We start from the raw sequence: 20,055 nt of genomic DNA on the forward strand, positions 1-20,055 counted from the left end.
TGAGCCTGCCTAGCAGAGCCCAGGGCACTCAGAGTCAGAAAACCAGCATCTCGGGTCCCAAATAGGGCAAATAGGAGGGGTGACAGAGAACACTGCAAACAGGTCCTGATTTCCAATAATAACGTTCCCAGATTTTAACACAGAATATACATGTATCTGATGGCAAAGATTTGACAGTGTGTTAGGCGGAAGTGGAATTAGAAAGTAACAACAAACAGAAACAGCCAAAAGAAATGAGTCGTGGCTGAAAGACAGAAATTCAATTGTGGGGTCAACTGGAAGAAGAGTGAGTAGTCGGGTTCGTGCACGCATTCTATTACTGAATGAATAATTGACTCCAATTACAAGTACACACTTGCAAAAACATCAAGCTTTATTTTATAGTAACAGAGCTAGTTACAGGAAAATATAATAATCAATGACTTGATGTTCAACCCAGTAGTACATCTCCAGATCTTTTTATACTTTGCTAGACACCAGAAGCAACCAGCAAGAAGATGTCCCGAACCTTAGCTTGATGATGGGCTTTGGGATTCAGCGATGTCCCTTTGAAATCCCAATTCCCCGGGAATCGAAAGACCGTCACAGTTTACTGTTTAATTCTTTATTTCTTTGTGATGCAGCCTTCTGTTTCTTTCCCTGGAGGGATCCTCCCACCTCGTAGAACTCGTCAACAATCGTCTCATACTTTTTTAAGATTACAGGACGCTTCATTTTCATGGTGGGGCCTGAATGTGGGAGAACGGAAGAGGAAAGTTAGGGAGTGGATGGGAAAGGAAAAGCAAAGTATTTCGAGAGCAAGAATACAATCTTTCAAAAATCTTTAAGTCTCAACTCTAGTCAACTAGCTTTTTTCGGTCCTTTAATATTGTGTAAATCTCAGGTAAACGTTTTCTTGCTTGCAAAAGAGGCCCTTGAACTGAACCGTCCTCTGTACGGATCCATTCTTGTTATGTATATTCGATATTCCATAATACCCACATATACTTCCTGACTGTTCATTACCAGGGCCTTCAAGTTCTTACTGAGCCGCTATTTATGGCTAATCCCTGCCCACGTGCCTCATTACAAGAGGCCCCTCTGGTCGACGGAGTGGGTGGGTGGGGAGTATTAACAGACGTTTGTAGATTTAGTGCTACAGCGCTCGTAAAAATATTGCTTCTGGTCACACAAAGATGTAAACCAAAAACTCTTTACAATAATCTTTGCTTCTCTTCTACATAACAAAGACCTAGGTACAGTGGAGCTTAAAGATCATCTGATAAATACAAATATTACAGGTAACAAAATGAGAAATATAGGACATGAGTATGCAAATAGTAACGTCAACAATCAATTTAGAAAAACGCAATGAAGCGAGGAAAATGTATAGACCTTTTCTCATGAAGGTCTAGAGAAGCTCAATATCGTCTCGTGCTGCGTTTATTGCTCAACACGTGGCTTATATAAAACTCTATACATCACAGGCAGCTGTGACATATAGAACATAAATGTATCTATTTGTTTACACATGTATTTATTAAGCACTCGTACCCAAAGCTTCAGGGTGCTGAAAATAACACATAGTAGCCAAGGATTACTTTTGTGACTCCAGCAAAGTTAGCAAAATATTGGGCAAATGCAGTAAATCCATAATTATTTGGTAATCGCTTTAGTTACAGTATGGCATACTTTTGCTGACCTCAGCATTGCCCACTGTTTTTCAAACAATTTATTCAGGAAAGGTAAGCAAAAACTAAGCCTTCTAATTCCAGTGAATGTACATTGCGAGCTGCACTTTAAAGAAACTAGATGGGCAATATGGTCCTATATTGACATCTCTGGGGTTGGACCCAACCCTCGGTGGCCACCCAACGCTCACTGCTCACAGCCTGTGGCTGTGTGCAACACAATTTGCCTGCAGGACCCGACTGTATGCCTTTTGCCCAACTCACACTGCGCATGGTCTTTGGGCATGTACAGGAGCAGTTAACTACAGGGTTTGGCCCGTGGACAGGCATTGCACCCAATGAACCGTGGCAACTCAACACACACTGCACACAACATTTGGCTGTATGCAGCTGGAGTTGACCGCAGTGCCCGGTTGGTGTCCAGGACCTGCTCTCGAAACCACGGAGGCTGCCCAACTCATATATGCATGGCCTTTGGGCATGTGCATCGGCGCTTGACCACTGAGCTTGTCTTGTTACCCGGCTCCGTGCCCAACCACCCTTGGCTACCCAACCCAAGCATCACAAAGCCTTCAGTCATATGCAGGGGGCTTGGCCCAGGCCCTGAACTTTACATCCTGCCTTCCAAGTAGATTCACTTACATCAGTGTGTAGGAGGCTGGTTTAGTGTAAGGTTCTCACTTAAATTTAAGTGAAGCACCCTGAACTAATCCAGATGACCCTTATGGTGATTTTAGTGGTCTTAGACAACCTTAGAAAGTTCTCTAAAGTGGTAGCTGTGGAGAGCAGCATTCAGGCTTAGTCCAGGGAGAGTGTTAAGCAGCTTGTTTTACCAGACCTATTCATATAATGTAGGTTAAACAAAAAAATAACACACAGTGTAGTTATAAAAATAAGTATATTTGTTAATCACACTCACTAACACATTGGTATATCGCCTACCCGGAGATATCAACACAATACACACAATACACACAATACTTCCAATGTAAACAGGTAAGTAAGCACAAATACACAGTGTTCTCCAGGGGGAGACCAAACCATATACTAAAGAAGTGGAATGCGAACTGCGTCCGAAGTTGGGACTTGGACCAGAAGACTCAGAAGAGCTGGGGACCCAAGGTAAATACCCAGGAACCCCACGGAGGTTGTGTGCAGTGTGGAAACACAGTTGTGTACTCAATGCAAGTTAGTGGGAAAGGCACAGTTGCAGTTTTCAAGAAGAAGGACCCTTCTCAGTGAACCCTTAAGCAACCCCTTGGAAGATGGAAGGTTGGAGAGCCACCCCACCCATGTATACCCCAGGAAACAGGATACTACACCAGGGGAGCAGAGTGCATAGGTGCGTAGTGACGTTGGAAACCGCCATAGGCCACAATGGAGGACTCGGAAAAGATGCGGCTGGCGAAGAAAGTGAAAGAGTCTGGGGAATCCAAGGATGGATTCTTGAAGAGGAGTACCTACAAGGGGGATGGAGTCAATGCAAGTTCAAGTTTCAAGCAGCACTTCATTTGTGCCAGTGGTTTCCAGTGCTCAGCACCGGCACTTAATTGTCAGCACCGGCTCTAGTGGCAGTCCACCACATGGTGGCGCTGTCTTTTTAGTTTGAGATGAGCTGAACAAAAGTGTTTATTAAGTCATCATACATTGAGAATGAATAATATGAGCCTTTCATGCCATTATTATAGCTTTGGTTGGCCTGGAATTGTCACACTTGTAGAAGTGTGATGTTTAGGTGTTATGTTGGTACTGTCATTGGCAGTGCTGGCAGGGGATGGGTTGGGCAGGCTGCAGTGGCTTTCGAGAAGGGCCCTAGTACTGAATTGTTTACAACTTAAGCACTGGCTTCAAGTTTATTTTATTTTGCTTGACTAATTAATGCCATCGCAAGTTAATAGAATATATAAAATGGTACAATTAAATATAGTTCCAAAGCATGCCATTAAAAATATATTTTGCTAAGATTTTTTTTTAAATATTGTTATAAATCCATATCGCATGTAAAAAAGTACTTACTTGTGATAAATCAATGATATTGGGCAACAGTAACAAGGAGTGACAATCGCTTGTGAATAAATGAACAATGATACATTATTAATTAAAACTACTAGTATTATGTCAGTTCTGTATAGGCTAACAATGTCCTGTATACATTCTGGTTTTTAAATATCAATCTTTTGCAGTGCAACTGGTCTATAAACATAAACAATCAGGATACAGATTATATTAAACAAGTATTCAGCAGATTAGCAGTTCTTAGCAGCTTGTCGGTTTTATTTAAGAATTTGAATATACTGCAAATAGCTTGAGGATGTGCGTCGTTGAGCAAAAAGTCTACTGCTGCTTGAATTGTTTGTGAACCTTGTATACTCTCAAGTTTCTCAAAGGAGTTTTTCCTGTGGTTTTCAATTAGGGCTGGGCAGATACAGAGAAAGTGAGGTATATTCTCCTGAGATTTACCACATAGCCGACGTTCGGTTGATACTGGACGTGTCGACCATGGCGGTAAAGGATCAAATCATGTAGTTTCCCATTCTTATAAGGCAGTACTTAATTTTATGGTGCACAGCAAAAGTGTCTGTAAGATATTTTTGTATCTTTCTTTCAATAAAACATTTTAGTATGAGAGTCCGACGATCTTGTGCAAATGATGCAACTTGGGTTAAACGGTATAGAACTTTTTCAAAGATATGGGGCCGGATGTAGGAAGCCTAATACCGGTCGGTAACGGACAAAATTACCGAATTTCGGCAGTTACCGACCGGTATTAGGCATTTGAGATGTAGGGGCCTAATTTAAGGAATCGGTAAATTACCGAATTCTTAAACACCGATTTGGTAAATTACCGAATCCTTAATGTAGTAAGCACTCAAGTGGGTGATTTTCACTTGTAAGGATTCGTTATTTACTACCAACTATAGTTGGTGGTAAATATCGAAAACCTTAGAAAAAGCAATTTTGGGCTTTTTTCAACTGTGCCATGTGGCAGACATACATGCCCTTAGCGCATGTATGTATGCCACATGTGCACCCATGCACTATGCAGGGGTGCAACAGGGTGTCAATGTGACACCCTGCCACCCTTGTAGGTCTACCCCCTATTACCGATTCGGTATTTACCAAATCTGTATTTCTCATTAATTCCTATGGGCCTCCAGGCCCATAGGAATGAATGGGGAATACCGAATCGGTAAATACCGATTTGGTAAAATTTACCAAATCATTAGCTACATATCATTTACCGATTCTAAAATACCGAATCAGTAAAATCCGGTATTTTAGAATCGGTAAATTATATTTACCTACATCTTGCCCCTGGTGAGGAAGATTTTGATTCCATAGAGTTGCAAATTTTTTAAGGGGCAGTGCTTCATTCAAAGTGACAGTCCATGAATTTTGGATCGTTGTTTGGTTTAGTAAGGTTACTTCCCTTAAAATTAAACTTTTCGGAGTCCCTTCATTTGCAGCGTGAGTAGCATGTAGATATTTGTGGGTACAAGCTTTGTGAGCCCAGATTTGATTGCATAATGTAAATTCCAATCTAATTTGAGCTGCTGCTAAATGATTCGGAAGTTTGAAAAATGTTCTGAACACTTAGAACTAAGAGATATTCATAAAAGAGCCCAGTTTCCCAGGAAAAGCTACAGAACCATATGCCAACATGGGGATTAATTTGGTGTTTACTATTTTCAGCAGAGGTTCTCAAGTGGGATTCCTGGTGTGTTTAAAAATAGATTGAAATTCAATGAGTAGTGATGCACACTTCAATTTAAGAGTCCATGGGTTAAGTGACTGCGCTTGTCATCCAACCAGCCTTCAAGGTACTTATATCTAGATGTGGTAGATAGACTGTGTTTATTGAAGTACCATGTTCCAGGCTTGTTCTTTTTTTTTTTTCGAAGAGCTCGACATTGGTCTTTTTAAAATTTACTGTCATACCATTTGCAGTACTATGTGTAAATAAAACATCAAGCAGCCTTTGTAATCCTCTGGCTGTTTGGCTCAAAAGAACTACATCATTAGCGTAGGGAAGCGATGCGAGATCTCCCCAGTTTTGGATCTGCGCTGACAACAGCATCCAGTGAGGTACTTGGATCGCTCATCAATAAATTGAAAAGGGTTGAGGCCAAGACTCATCCTTGTTTTACTCCTTGTTCAATTTAATCTTGTTAGAGATTGATAATGTATTTTTGTGTTTGACTTGAGCCTAGTTTTTGGAGTAGAGTAATTGAATGCCACGTAGTAGCGAATCCGGGATGTTCCAGTTCTTAAGTTTTGACCAGAGAAGACCCATGGTACGTGGTCAAAAGACATTGCTGTAATCTATAAAACATTTATAAAGTAGTTGATTTTTCTGTATCTATTTTGATACCAACATCCTGATAGCTACTAGGTTATCTGTTGTTTCCAACATGGGTCTGAAACCAGTTTGGTTAAATGAAATCAAATGATTTGAGCAGGCCCGTACCTCTAGGTCTTCCAGTAGTAAAGCTGTGAAGTATTTGGCTTCCACATCTTGAAGAGCGATGAGATGATAGCTCTCAGGGTTCGCCACTGGGCCTTTTATGTAGATTGAAGGCAAGATTGAACCTTGCCACGAGAGGGGAAAAGTATCAGTGATAAGACAGGTTCTAAATAAACGCTCCAACAAATGCAACCAAAATTCAATGTCCAGTTTATAGACAGAAGCGTGAATGCCATTCGGCCCAGGAGCACTGTCAGCTCTGCTTTTTTAATTGAGGTGGCAATCCTATTTGCCGCGACGTTCTGTGCTAAATCATAAGTTTGATCTTTAACATCCTCTGTACTTTATATAACTTGATCAAATTCAGGTAATAAAGGTTAGGTGGAGGCTCAATTTGGTACAGTGTGCTGATATAGTGAGACCAACTGTCAGCCGTCATGTTATTTTCTTCTAATTGTAAAGTGATGTTTTCATTATTTAGAAGATTTATTATAATCAAAATAGCTTTAGAATTTTTCGTTCGGCAGGCAAGAAATAAGTAACCCCAGCTTTAGCAATTCCTCATATTTCCTTTTAGCCTGCCAAATTTTATGACCCTCAAAGGTTTTTGATCTCTTCCAAGGGGGCAGCTTCTGGACCATTTAGTAGCCGCCTGATCTTATTTATGGCTCTTATAAGATCCTTTGTGAGCCATGGTCATGTTTGAACATAACTTACTAGACCTAAACTCCAATCGGAGATCTGGATAAGAGCTGAAAGGAGTTGTTTCATAATAGGTTCCCAGTCTTTCGATTGTATCAAATGCTGACAATATTTAGGTGTGGAGTGATTTTGTTCCACACCGGGTATTTCCCTGCTGTGTCAGATGACCATTTGATTTGTTTCCAGTGTTGATTTTGGCCTTGCAACCCAATTGTCTCCATTGACTTGTGGGATTTGGCATATGGTCTCTTTCACACAGTACGCATATAACAAAAGATTTTGCATGAGGTAGTAAAGAAATTGAGCAAAACGTATAGTCCAAAATTTCCTAACTATGACTTGTATAATGTGTGTAGTGTCAATATATGAAAAATGGGGAAGTAGAGGTGTTCTGGGAGCCCCACTCAGCTTACAAATACTTAGCACTAAATCAAAAAAGAGTGTAGCTAATAGGGCTCGAGGGATCTGGCAAAAAAATATATATGTAGAAGACCCTCAACAGCCATTTTCCGCCTTTGGTTTATTTATTGCCATTGTCATAATCTTGGTTGATAGCATCATCATCAGGTTTTTTCTTGGCCTCCACCAGGAGGTGATCCTCTCAAACTGCTTAGGATCTCGTTTGTGAAAAATATGAAATAAAAGTACCTCTTTATCATGAAGTGCAATGTATTCTAAAAAATGATAAGGGTAAGATTAAAAATAGTGGATGTAAAAAATGGTACATACAATGTGTCATTCACATCGGTATGTCAACATGTATCAGCCTGCATGTTCCCTTGCTGGGTCGGTGGCTTTCGTCAGGACCTTGTCAGCGAGAAATGATGATCCCCTTAAAATCTTTTACTCACATCAGGTGGAGTACTATCCCCTGGACTTGGTAATACCACTGGTTAGATTCATTCCGGTATGCGAAGGATACATTTCTCCTCTGCTGTGGATCAAGAAAGAAAATTTGTCTTCACTTTTTACCTGAAATCACATCCTATGTTTTATACACCCATTTGAAAATGTGAATTTCATGTCAGTTATAAACCCTAGATGACGATTGCATTTCGTTAAATGTGCTATTTGCCCTTGGATATGGCTAGATAAAAAATGTTGAATCACATGACTCATTTCTCTATTGTTATATTAAAACAAATTCAATCTCATGTTGTTGTCCTTAGATCATGGTATTTATATAGATATGCGGTCATAGTATATTAGTGTTTGTGGGAAATGTCAAGTTATATATCACAAGCAGCAGTTTTTACATACAGTGTCTCTAGAGGTGTGACTGAGTATGCAACCTCTTTTTCGTTGTTATTGTGCAGATCGAGACGCCCCCTTATGTCATATATCAATAAAAAAAAAATGTTCTCAATCTCATTTACAATTTGAAGTATTACGAGATTGTAAGTATTCAATAGTGCGGAATGTGTTGTGATGGTGTAAATAAATCGTTATCTTTTGAGGTGTTTAGGCGTTCTCCAGAGAGTCGTGGGAGAGCAGCCTAGGCTGCCCTCCTTTCGGTTTGGGGGAAATAACAAAAAACAAGCACACGAGGGATTTGCCTAAATATTTTATTAATACTAGGTCTTAGCAATAACATTCCTATCATTTAGATTACTTGTGATGTAGACACGAGCTTCCAGTGCGGTCTCCCAACTCCTGAATGTTACCCAGCTAAAGTGTGCGATCATTTTTATTTTACAGCTCCTCTGATTGGTCCTCGTGAATTCAATGGAAAGCAACGAAAGATCAAAATGTTGTATTGGTAGCTGACTGTTACGCCAAACGTATCCAACCTGGGAGGTCTTTCGTTGCTTTCCATTTAATTCACGAGAACCAATAGGAGGAGCTGTAAAATAAATATGATCGCACACTTCAGCCGGGGTAAAATTCAGGAGTGGGGAGACAGCACAGGAAGCTAGTGTCTGCATCACAAGTAAGTGACCTAAGCAATAGAAATGTTATCCCTAAGACCTAGTACTAATAAAATATTTGAGCAAATCCCTCACGCACTCGATTTTTGTTTTGTCCCCTGAACTCAAAGGAGGGCATCCTACGCCTCCCTCCCACAACTCTGTGGGGAACGCCTAAAAACCTCAAAAGGTAAATATTTATTTACAACAACACAACACATTGCGCACTATTGAATACTTATGATCTCGTAATATTTTAAATTGTAAATGAGATTGATAATGTTTTGTTTTAAAATTGTCATATAACAAAAGGGTATTTACAATAAGGGGTGGTGAGGGACAGAGTCTCTGAATGAAGCAGAAAACTCTCACCCAGTGAAGAGATCAGGGCTAGATCCAACACCGTTTTTTAGCTCACTGCACCATCCCAGTTTCAGAACCTGGCTGTATGCAAATTAGTCTGTTCCTGTCCCAGTGCATGATGGGAACAGGGCAAACCAAACTACAAAAGCCAATTCTTACACTGGGAAGGAAACAAGCTCCCGGGGACCGGTTTCTGGCATTACAGCCGTCTTCGGCCCGGTTTGCTTGAATCCTGATGGTGCAATGAGCAAGGGACTAATGTCTGAGTATACCCTTCCACGCTTAGGGTGGACAAAAATATTTACAATAAGGGGTGGTGAGGGACAGAGTCTCTGAATGAAGCAGAAAACTCTCACCCAGTCAAGAGATCAGGGCTAGATCCAACACCCTTTTCTGAATCATTTTTGTCCACCATAAGCGTGGAAGGGTATACTCAGATGTGAGTCCCTAGCTCATTGCACCATCAGGATTCAAGCAAGCCGGGCCGAAGACGGCTGAAATGCCAGAAACCGGTCCCCGGTAGCTTGTTTCCTTCCCAGTATAAGAATTGGCTTGGTAGTTTGGTCTGCCCTGTTCCCATGATGCACTGGGCCAGGGTCAGACTAATTTGCATATAGCCAAGTTCTGAGCTGGGATGGTGCAGTGAGCTAAAAAACGGTGATGGATCAAGCCCTGATCTTTGGACTGGGTAAGAATGGTCTGCTTAATTCAGACACTCTGTTCATCACCACCCCCTTTTCTGAATCATTTTTGTCCACCATAAGCGTGGAAGGGTATACTCAATTCAATTCAATAACGACTTTATTCGGTAGTTTTATAAAAACACCATAAAAGTTCAGGAAAAAAAAAAAACCAGTTACAAGTTTATCAGAAAAGTTAAAAACTGTTAAGTATGCATTTGTTTAAAAGAAAGCATATTAAAAATAGCAAGCGCTTCTCAATTCCGTTTGTGCAAGTTTTTTCGACATTTATGGTAACATGCAGTTTTCCTATTATCTCAGTTCCTTCGTTTACGCGAAGTAGCAATGTTATTCATACTTATAAATTTGTGCGATGGCGTATACAAAATTTAAGATAGAATACAATCGCTTTAGCATAGTTTTCATTTTCAAGGTACTGAAGTGCCAGATACGCTGGGCGACATTGACGAAGACCCCAGAACTTCAAAATAGGCAATATCCATTGTTTACGAGGCTCAGTAAAGAATTTGCAGAATAACATTGTGTGTATCGTTGATTGTGAGGACACTAGATCACAAGGGCACATAGGAAGTGTGGATGTCCTAACATTTTGCTCTGGGAATGCAACCAATAAATGGAACAGGTCAAGTCTAAAACGGGTGAGCAGCATTCTTTCAAACTGTGTTAATTTAAAATTCAAGTAGGGTTCGACGGTAAACACAGTCTGGACTAGTAAGGAGTGTTGGACAGATGGTTTATGGACCTCGGATAATAAGCGTAACTGACGTAGATGAATTAGGCACTCCCTTTTTAGGTTCTTTTTTGGGATTTCCTTTATCAGCGATGGATGATCAGGGGGGCGTGGCCAGCAGCCGATGAGGACGGTCGCTGCCTAGCGAGGCTCCCGACCCTATGCCCATCATCCGACACTAATCCTGCCTTAGACCCGGGATCCCCGTGGAAATCGGGTAGATCCCGGAGCCAACTTCCAGGTCCGTCCCGGTTGGGGAAACGCGCCGCAGAAATGCACACAAAGGGCGCTGGAGGGCGCGGAGCGCCCGCGACGTCCAGGAACAAGATGGCGGTATCCTGCCTGGCGGCCGCCGGAGTCTAGCGACGAACCTGCCCCTAAAGACCTACTGCCGCTGAGAGGGGAGCCGTGCAGCGCTGGACCGCTGGAGAACAGCTGAGGTTACCCGGAGCGGGAGCGGCGCGCTGGCGGAGCTCCGCCCACAGCCGCGAGAGGCTAACTCTGGACCCCGGCTTTGCGGCCCGTGATCCCCGTGAGTGTTACCGGGGCCTGAACCCAAGCGAAGCGCTCGTGCGTTGCCGGGTCATAGCCGGCCTCGCATTGGGAGATCCCCACGGAGGTACCGGGAGTGGGGGCTGCCCTGGGGAAGCCCAGCCCCGCCCGGACGTGGTATTCGACGGCCTGGCATCGGGGCCTGCGATCCGGTTGGGAGGCCGGCTGACCCTTGCCTGACACGAGTTGTGGCGCCATCACTGCAAGGGGCCCAGGGGCGCATTGAGTCTGGCCACAGTACCGTCCCTCTAGACCTGTGGGACGCGGAAGCGAGGAACCAGGATCAAGGAGTGGGGTGCGCCCGCTGTGGAATTGCGCCCCCTCCACTCCCCGCTCTAACTTTGGGACCGGGATCTGCTTCCTTAGCGAGGGGAAGCTCCAGACCGCCGTTACTGCTGCACGTTGAGGTGGGCTTGAGAGAGTGCTGATCGAGAGGAGTGGCGGCGGGGCCGGCCTGGCAGACCCCGGAGCGGACCCCTGACGCCCGGTTACCGAAGACACTGCGGAGCCCTAACAGGCCACTGGTGCCGTCCTTGATCCCCGCAGCACCACCCCCAAAGACTCGGCTCACCACCGGACGGCGGCTGGCGGCAGGACAACCTTCAGGCTGCCGCGCTGCCTATAGTGAGAGACACCGTCGCCACCGGTTCAATCCAGGGGATCCGGGATTGCTCAGAGGTGCAGGATGGGGAAGCCTAAAGGTCCCAGGGGGGAAGGGAGCCCGGCCGCGGAAACGCCAGGCGACTCCCCGCAACCCCCCACGGAGCTACAACTGATGCAGGACCGGATTCTAGACGCCATTGCTGCCACGAAGGAGGCGCTGCAGCACGATATTGGCCAAGTGGCGACGGGGCTTGGACACTTACGAGCAGATCACGCGAAGCTGCAGGACAGGGTCAAGGCCACTGAAGCTGCCCTACAGGATGTCGTGCCGGCCCAAAAATCAATGGTGGGACAGCTCACGGAAGCGATGGAGCGGATACAGGCCCTAGAGAAGAGGGCAGAGGACGCTGAAAACCGCAGTCGGCGGAATAACGTGCTCCTAGTGGGCCTGCCGGAAAAAATAGAAGGTACGGACATGGTGGGCTACCTGACCGGCTGGCTACAGACTGTGGTTGCCCCGGAGGGTCTATCTCCCTTCTTCACCCTGGAGCGGGCGCACCGCGTGCCTTCCCGACCCCCGCGCCTGGGTCTTCCAACGCGCCCGGTGCTCATCAAATTGCTCCACTATAAGGACAGAGACTGGCTCCTCCAGCGGGCCAGGGATGCGGGCCCTTTTCAGGTGGACAATAGTAAAGTCACACTATTCCCGGACTACACGTTCGAAACCCAGAAGCAGCGAGCTTCCTTCCTCCCTATCAAAAAAGAGCTGCGTACCGAGGGATTGCAATACTCCTTACTGTTTCCAGCCAAGCTGCGAGTGATAGTGGACGACAAGGCACTGTTCTTTGAAACTCCGGCGGACGCATGGACCTGGTGGGACTCCTACAAGGCGGGCACAGATGGAGCTCGATTTAGAGCCGAGGAGGAGCGCCAGAACCACACGATCAGGCGATCGAGAAGGCTCCGAGGGCGCAACCGGGGATCCAAGAAGCCGTCCACATCGCAAACTGAAGAGGAACGGAGAGCAGCGCTCCAGGCAGTTAAAGAGGTGTCGGGATCGGCGGCGGTCCAATCGGCAAGGGAATCTGCATCGGAGGCCCTGGCCACGGGCTCAGACACTGACTTCTCGGGGCTGGATGGGGCTAGGGGCCCGAAGGTCACCCCTCAGACTTCGGGGGAAATCCTTGAGGCCTAACAGCTGTCCGCGGTATCTGAGAGATAAGAACCTGAAGGCGGCGCCTCCATGAACACAGGAACGGACTAATGTGAGACTTTTCTTTTATGAGTCGCATGGTGTATTGTGGGGCGGAGGGGCACGGGAACAAGGCTTGAAAGGTTTAGTAGCCAACCCACGCGCCACAGGGCCCATAAGGCCTCCGTGGTGAAAACTACGGACTACAGGTTTACGTGAGCACGTTTGCTCGCCAGTTTGGATGGGAGCCACTACTTTGCGGTTGGGTCCTGTTCTGGGGGAGGGGGGACCTGGAGAAGTTGGGGTGACTCGAGGTACAATTGGGGACGGGGAGTTGGGGGGGATGTTGGGGGGGGGGAGGTGGTGGGAAGGTGTCTGGTGTCCGGGAGCACACGGTTATTGACTTAATCTGCACTTATTGGGGTGATGGCTAATATGGGTTCGTTGAAATGTGTGTCCTGGAACGTGCGGGGACTAAATTCCATGGCAAGGAGGCATAAGGTACACGCCTACCTTGTCCGCAGAGGGATTCACATTGCCTTTCTACAGGAAACCCATTTAACTAAAAAGGAGGGCGCCGCACTGCAGAGGAGGTGGAGGGGTCACCTGTTCCATACCACATACTCAGCGTTTGCCAGGGGGACATTGATTTGGATCCGGGCGGGGGTTCCTTTCCAGGTCACTAGGCACACTGTGGACCCAGAGGGGAGGTATATGGCAGTTGAGGGTTTGCTCAGGGGTCGTCAGTTAGCACTTTGCAGCGTTTATGCGCCAAATGTGGAACAGGCATCATACTTCACTAGACTGACCAAACAGTTAGCTTCTTATTTAACGGGACCGGTGCTGCTGGGGGGGGATTTCAACTCTGTGGAAGACGCCATTCTCGATAGGTCGCACCCACCCCTACACGCATCTCCAGTTCACAGACTGGCAAAACATAGATCACAATGGCAGGGGATGTGGGACCTGACGGATGCCTGGCGCATCCAACACCCAACTGACAGGGATTATTCCTTCTACTCGGGTATGCATGACCTCCACGTCCGCATAGACGCTTTCCTGTGCTCCCAGTCGGTGTTGCCAATGGTTGCCCGAACTGAGTACCTGGCACGCACGATCTCGGACCACAACCCCTTACTTCTCACATTAGCCTGGATGAACGAAGTTTCGCCAATCCCAACCTGGCGGCTTCACCCAGACACATTGGACGACCCGCCGTTCAGCGGAGCATTAGGAGATAGAATATCCCAATACTTTGCCGAGAATGAGGGAACTGCCTCTTCAAGGGCTGTGGAATGGGACGCGTTCAAGGTAGTGGTGAGGGGGCACTGTATAGGGAAGTTCGCGGGAGTGCGGCGAACGCTCGTAGAAGACGTGGACAAGGCCGAACAAGCCCTGAGGGAGGTAGAGAAACGCCGGCCCAATTGCCCCGACATGCAAGATAGGGTGTGTTCAGCGCGGGAAGCAGTGGCGGTGGAGGTGGAGCGCCTACGCTGTTTTGATCACAAGACATACTTAACCAAGGCACTCGCTGAGGGGGATAAGACAGGGACGCTCTTAGCCTGGTTGGCGAACCCCAGTAGGGGTGCTGCCTCAATACTGTCCCTGACCGACACGGAAGGCGACACGTATAACACCCAGCCGGACATATTGCAATGCTTTAAAGCGTATTACGAGCGGCTATATAGGGGAGGTCCAGAGGATCAAACCGAGAGGTTGGAGGCCTTGTTGTCTGAGATACAATTGCCATGCCTAGAGCAGGACCAAGCAGAGGCCCTCGGGGGCCCGATTGACGTAGCGGAAGTCAGGGGGGCCATAAAAAGAATGGCGCGCAGGAAAACACCGGGGGTAGACGGGCTGCCCGTCGAATTTTACAGTAAATACATAGATATACTTGCCCCACGGCTCCAAATACTATACAATGAAGCGAAAGAGGAGGGGGAGCTGCCCTGTTCAATGCGTGAGGCGATCATGATTCCCTTACTTAAACCGCGTAGGAACAGCTCTGACCCGGCGTCGTATAGACCATTATCGATGCTCACGACTGATTATAAAATCTTGAGCACTATCCTGGCCAATAGGCTGGTGGCCCATATGCAAGACTTGATCCACAGGGATCAGTCGGGCTTTATACCCACTAGAAATACGTCACATAACATTCGCAGGTTGCTGAGGCTGGTGGCGGACCCTCCGCCGTCCGCCAGAGCCCCTATGGTGATGGCAATTGACATAGAGAAGGCCTTCGACAGCCTAGGTTGGAGTTACTTGTCCAGGGTGCTGCGGGGTTTTGGCATCGGGGATGACTATGTGCGGTGGACGGAGGTTCTATATGCATCGGCGGGCGCTAGGGTGCGAGTGGGAGCGTTGATATCGGATAGGTATGCAGTGCATAGGGGTACTAGACAAGGGTGTGCACTCTCTCCCTTGCTATTTGCCCTTGCGATCGAGCCACTGGCGGCACTAGCTAGGAAGGGTGACTCCTACCAAGGGCTGGAGGTGAGCGGGATTCATCACCACATATCGTTATATGCGGACGATCTCCTGCTGTTCTTGGATAATGCAGAGGAGGCGGTGGAGGGGGCGGAAACCCTACTGGCACGTTTCGGAGATGTTTCGGGACTGAAAGTGAATTGGGCGAAGACCTGCCTTTTTCCCCTCCGGAGGGCGGAGAGGTGCCCCCTGACCCGTCCCGAACTCCGCTGGGAGCCGTCCTGTCTGCCCTACCTGGGGGTATATATTTACCACGATCCCGCAGACCTGCTAGAAGGCAACATAAACCGTTGTATCCGAACGCTGCAGGGCAACATGACCTTTTGGGCCACCCTCCCTTTGTCCATGACAGGCCGAGTGTCCCTGCTTAAAATGATCGCATTGCCGCGATTATTGTACTTCTTTCGGACCCTGCCTGTGTGGATACCGAGTGCCGTATTTCAACGACTAAAGTCTCAAGTGGTGTCCTTTCTGTGGGGACCTGGTAGACGGAGAATAGCCTTGGCGACCCTGACCCGCCCGAAGAACGAGGGCGGACTCGCAGTCCCTGATTTCGAGCTTTATTACTTGGCTGCCCAGCTGCAATTCCTCACACAGGAAGTGGCAAGGGTATACCGGGGCCCGGAGCAGGAGAGGGACATTGGCACCCCCCGCCATGTGCTGGCATATATCACCCTGCAGCAGAGGCTAGCACTCAGGGATCTGTCTCAGGAGGAACGAACACTGAGACTATGCTGGAATCGCGTGCAAAAGCGTGCTGGTCCCGGGCACCCGTACGCACCCGAAATCCCGTTGGGTATGCTTACTGCGTTGCCGCATGGCGGCGACTGGTCGAATCTCCAAGGTTGGGAGGAGGCTGGCCTGCAGGTGGTGGGGGACCTCTACACTGACGGAGTGCTCTCGCCGTACCAGTCCTTATGGGAACAATACGACCTCCCGAGAGGGGACTACCTACTGCACGCAGCGGTGGTTCGGGTGATCCAGGCGCACTGGGGTGAGGGACTGATTGAGCCTGCGACGTCGCCTCCGTGTCAGTACGTGATGATGGCCGCGGGAACAGTCAAAGCAGTCACGTGCCTGCACTCCAGAATACTTGCGAGCACCTTGCTGCCCCTAGCGCGCCTAAAGGCCCAATGGGAGACTGACCTGCAGCGAGAGATCCCGGATACGACATGGGCCCAATTGGTTCAGAGGCCCAGGAAGAGCACTAGAAACGCCCGATTCCAATTAATACAGCTCTATATACTACACAGAGCCTACCTTACCCCGAATAAAATAGCACGATACTTTGGAGCAGTGGACGCAGCGTGCCCTAGATGCGCGCAGATAGAGGCGGACTTGCTACACATGCTGAGGGACTGCCCGCACTTACAGGACTTCTGGAGAGAAGTGGGTGACACCCTGAACGAGGTCACGGACAGGGAAATACATTACGATGGCGTAACTACACTCTTACACTGGTTTCCACACACACGTAAGACTAACCTGACAAGCAAATTCATAGACATGGGCCTACTCCTTGCGAAGAGGGAACTCACCAGGGGATGGAAATCTAAGGTAGCGCCGACACACCGGAAATGGCTAGCTGAGTTTCAGAAATGGGCGGCAGCAGAGAGCACGATCAGGTATCAACTGGCACGACGTGGATCTGACGGGAAGGCTCAGGAAGCGGCACTAGCGTGGGAAATTCTAGTCCAGGCACTCAGGGATAGTACAGTGGAGAGTGAAGAGGAGGGGGACGCATCAGACCCGGGGGTTCCCGAGGTGACGGTGCCAATCCCAGCGCCTACCACGGACACACACACTCATTAACCCACTACAGACTCCGCAGGTCACCAACACACTTCAGAATACTGCAAACCGGGCACGGGACACCATAGAACACCAGAGGGATGGGGGGGTGTTGAGAGGCGGGGGGGGGGGTGCAGCATCCCATCGACATCGTATTTTGCAGATCACCCTGACCGGAGGCGGGATGGGGGGGGTAGGGGGAAAAAACTAAAAGCAGACAGCGGTAGATCACTGGATACGCCATTGAGTAATGGCGGCAATGATACACTATGTGAGACAATTGCCACCCGGCCCCAGGGATGCGGGTAATAAGGCTGTGTAAATAATTGTTAGCAGGAGTGTGAGACATTGGGATCCCGCATATACGTACTTGCATACTATCTGTACTACTTAACTTGGAATCTGCAATAAAAATTGTTTTACAAAAAAAAAAAAATCAGCGATGGATGATCAAAGTACTTCCTATATCCAAGATCTGTTAGAAACGCTTTGACATAGGACAGCCATTTGATCTTCTTAGAGTAGTCTAACGTTAAGATGTCTTGAATGATCGCCCTGGTCAAATGGCATTGCTCGGTAACCCATATTCTGCGCCACAGCATTATTGGCTGCAATTTTATAATGTCTGTGATGTAGTCAATGCCCAGCTCAGTATGGCAGGCATAGGTGGAACAAGTTTTTGGCACCGCCAACAAATATCTCAGGAAAAAGTTCTCTATTCTTTGAATTGAGTCCACGTTTGTAAAGCCCCAAATCCCGCCCCATATGTTGCCGTACTTACACATTTTGAGTTATATATTTGCAATAATTCTTTAATTGGTCGCTGCCCCAATCTCTGTGAGAAGGTTTTTAACAAGGATGTCTCTCGGAGGAATACCAATTTTCTTGCGTTGATAGCTGGGGTCCATTTAAATTTTTCGTCAATGACGATCCCTAAATAGAGATAGGTTTTGGTCCTATCCAGATGTTCACCCTGTACCAATAGCTTCCTGTATTTTACATTTCTTTTCTCCCCTGCGTGCATTGTGTAAGTTTTTTTTGCGTTTAATTTCAAATTCAGACTTGCCATAAAGGCACAGTATCTATTCAAGTCCGTCTGTAGTTCATTTGGTGTTCTTGCTAAAATAACAGCATCGTCGGCATATAGGAGTGCTGGTATCTGCCGACGAGCTATTAACGGGAGGTCCTTGCTGCCTTGTAGCATGGCAGCCTCCAAGCCGTTCGTATAAAGGGTAAATAGAAAGGGGGCCAGTACGCACCCCTGCCTGACCCCCTTTTCCACCCTAAAGGTGTTAGTGAGCTCACCCTTCGTCCCGAATCTTACCCTGCCTGTAGTGCCGGTGTACAATTCACGGAGAAAGTCCACAATTGGCGTGGGAACTCCCATTTTCAAGATAGTATTCCACAGCGTTGAGTGTGCCACGCAATCAAACGCTGCGGAGAGATCGACGTATGCCATATGGAAAGAAGACCCTTTGGCTTCCAGATATTTGCCCGCCAGTAGGGACAGGTTTAGGGCCTGATCAACTGTTCCTAGTCCCTCCCGGAAACCGTATTGTAGGTCTGAGATGATTTTGTGATCGGCAGCCCACTCCTGGAGGCGGTCGAGGAGTATTCGTCCTGCCATCTTGCCCAATGAATCCAGGAGGGAGATCGGCCTATAGCATGTTGGACTGTTTCGATCTCCTTTCTTAAAAATAGGTACCAAAGTTGATGTTTTCCAAGACTCCAAAATGCCCACTTCAATGGTGCCGTTCAGGACGTTAGTTAGTAGAGGGGTCCAAAGATCTGGGAGGTGTTTAAAAACGTCAACAGGAACACCATCCGGGCCCTGGGGCTTTAGCTGATTTTGAGGATTTTAAGGCTTTTTGGACCTCTTCGTGGGAAAAGTGAAAATTTAAAGGATAGGCGATGTGTGGCAGAAATTCAAGCTGATCTGTGTCTTCGGTCGGATCTTTCGCAAAGACTTTTGTGAAATGGCTCACCCATTCATGTTGACTTATAGCTACATCAATTGATGGAGAATTGTCTTTCTCTGTTAAAAATGGGGAACGAACTACCTGCCAGAACAAGGCACTATTATTTAGTTCCGAGCTTTGGATCAGTTTTGACCATAGTTCAGCTTTCACTTCTTTTTTCCTGTTGTTTAAGGCAGCTGTGTACTCCTTTCTAAGTCTGATGATTTCAACTCTGTCCCTATGATCACTATTCAGAGCTTCCTTTAAGCGTGTAGATGCTTTGGTGCATGCTGAGTTGAACCAACCTTTCTTTGGCTGGGGCCTTTGTTTGTGCCTCCTGGTTAGTTCTTTTTGTATACTTGTTGTGATTGTCAGGAAGCTTATTATAATTTCGCTTGATTGTGTGGTAGAGTCCAAGCAATTTATAATATCAGTTTGGTTATTTATGACTATTTTTTTAGTTGTTGCTTCTTTGTCAATATAACCCCACTTCAATGTAAAGCCATTCAAAGAGCCTAATTCTAAATCACTTTGATTTAGAGCGGTCAGGATGTCATATGGTTTGTTCGTTATTGTTTCAGCAAGAAACATAATGATGGGAAAATGGTCACTTAGAGGATTGCTAGGGACCTTGAAATCTTCTACGATGAATCCTATGGGTGGTGAAATCAGTATAAAATCAATTAGGCTTATTAGACCTCTTCCGTTGAATGTGGGCTGGAATTGAACAGGTAGAATCTTTATTTCATTAGCAAAACTTAGTTCTAGTTCAGCCATGATTTCGTTCATTGTTTCCCCCACATTAGAATGTGTAAAGTGCGTAAGGTTTGTATCAGCCTCATCACTGATACCGCACTTATTGTTATCGCTATTGCTACACAGATGAAGGTTAAAGTCTCCTCCCCAGATTATTGTGCATGTCTTTTTAATG

General features: G+C 46.8%; 1 protein-coding gene across 1 annotated transcript in view; it reads right to left on the reverse strand.

The window, feature by feature from the left end:
- Positions 1 to 352: 352 nt before the first annotated feature.
- The window catches only part of LOC147725883 (long-chain-fatty-acid--CoA ligase ACSBG2-like), a 661,758-nt gene continuing 642,055 nt past the window's right edge, over positions 353 to 20,055 (reverse strand). Inside the window, exon 13 of the mRNA XM_086962812.1 lies at positions 353 to 728. Coding sequence (XP_086818938.1) covers positions 583 to 728 — 146 coding nt within the window. The 3' untranslated portion in view covers positions 353 to 582. The remainder of the gene's footprint in view (positions 729 to 20,055) is intronic.

The sequence above is a fragment of the Lissotriton vulgaris genome, chromosome 3_1, assembly GCF_964263255.1.
Source record: "Lissotriton vulgaris chromosome 3_1, aLisVul1.2, whole genome shotgun sequence".
Lineage (NCBI taxonomy): Eukaryota > Metazoa > Chordata > Amphibia > Caudata > Salamandridae > Lissotriton > Lissotriton vulgaris.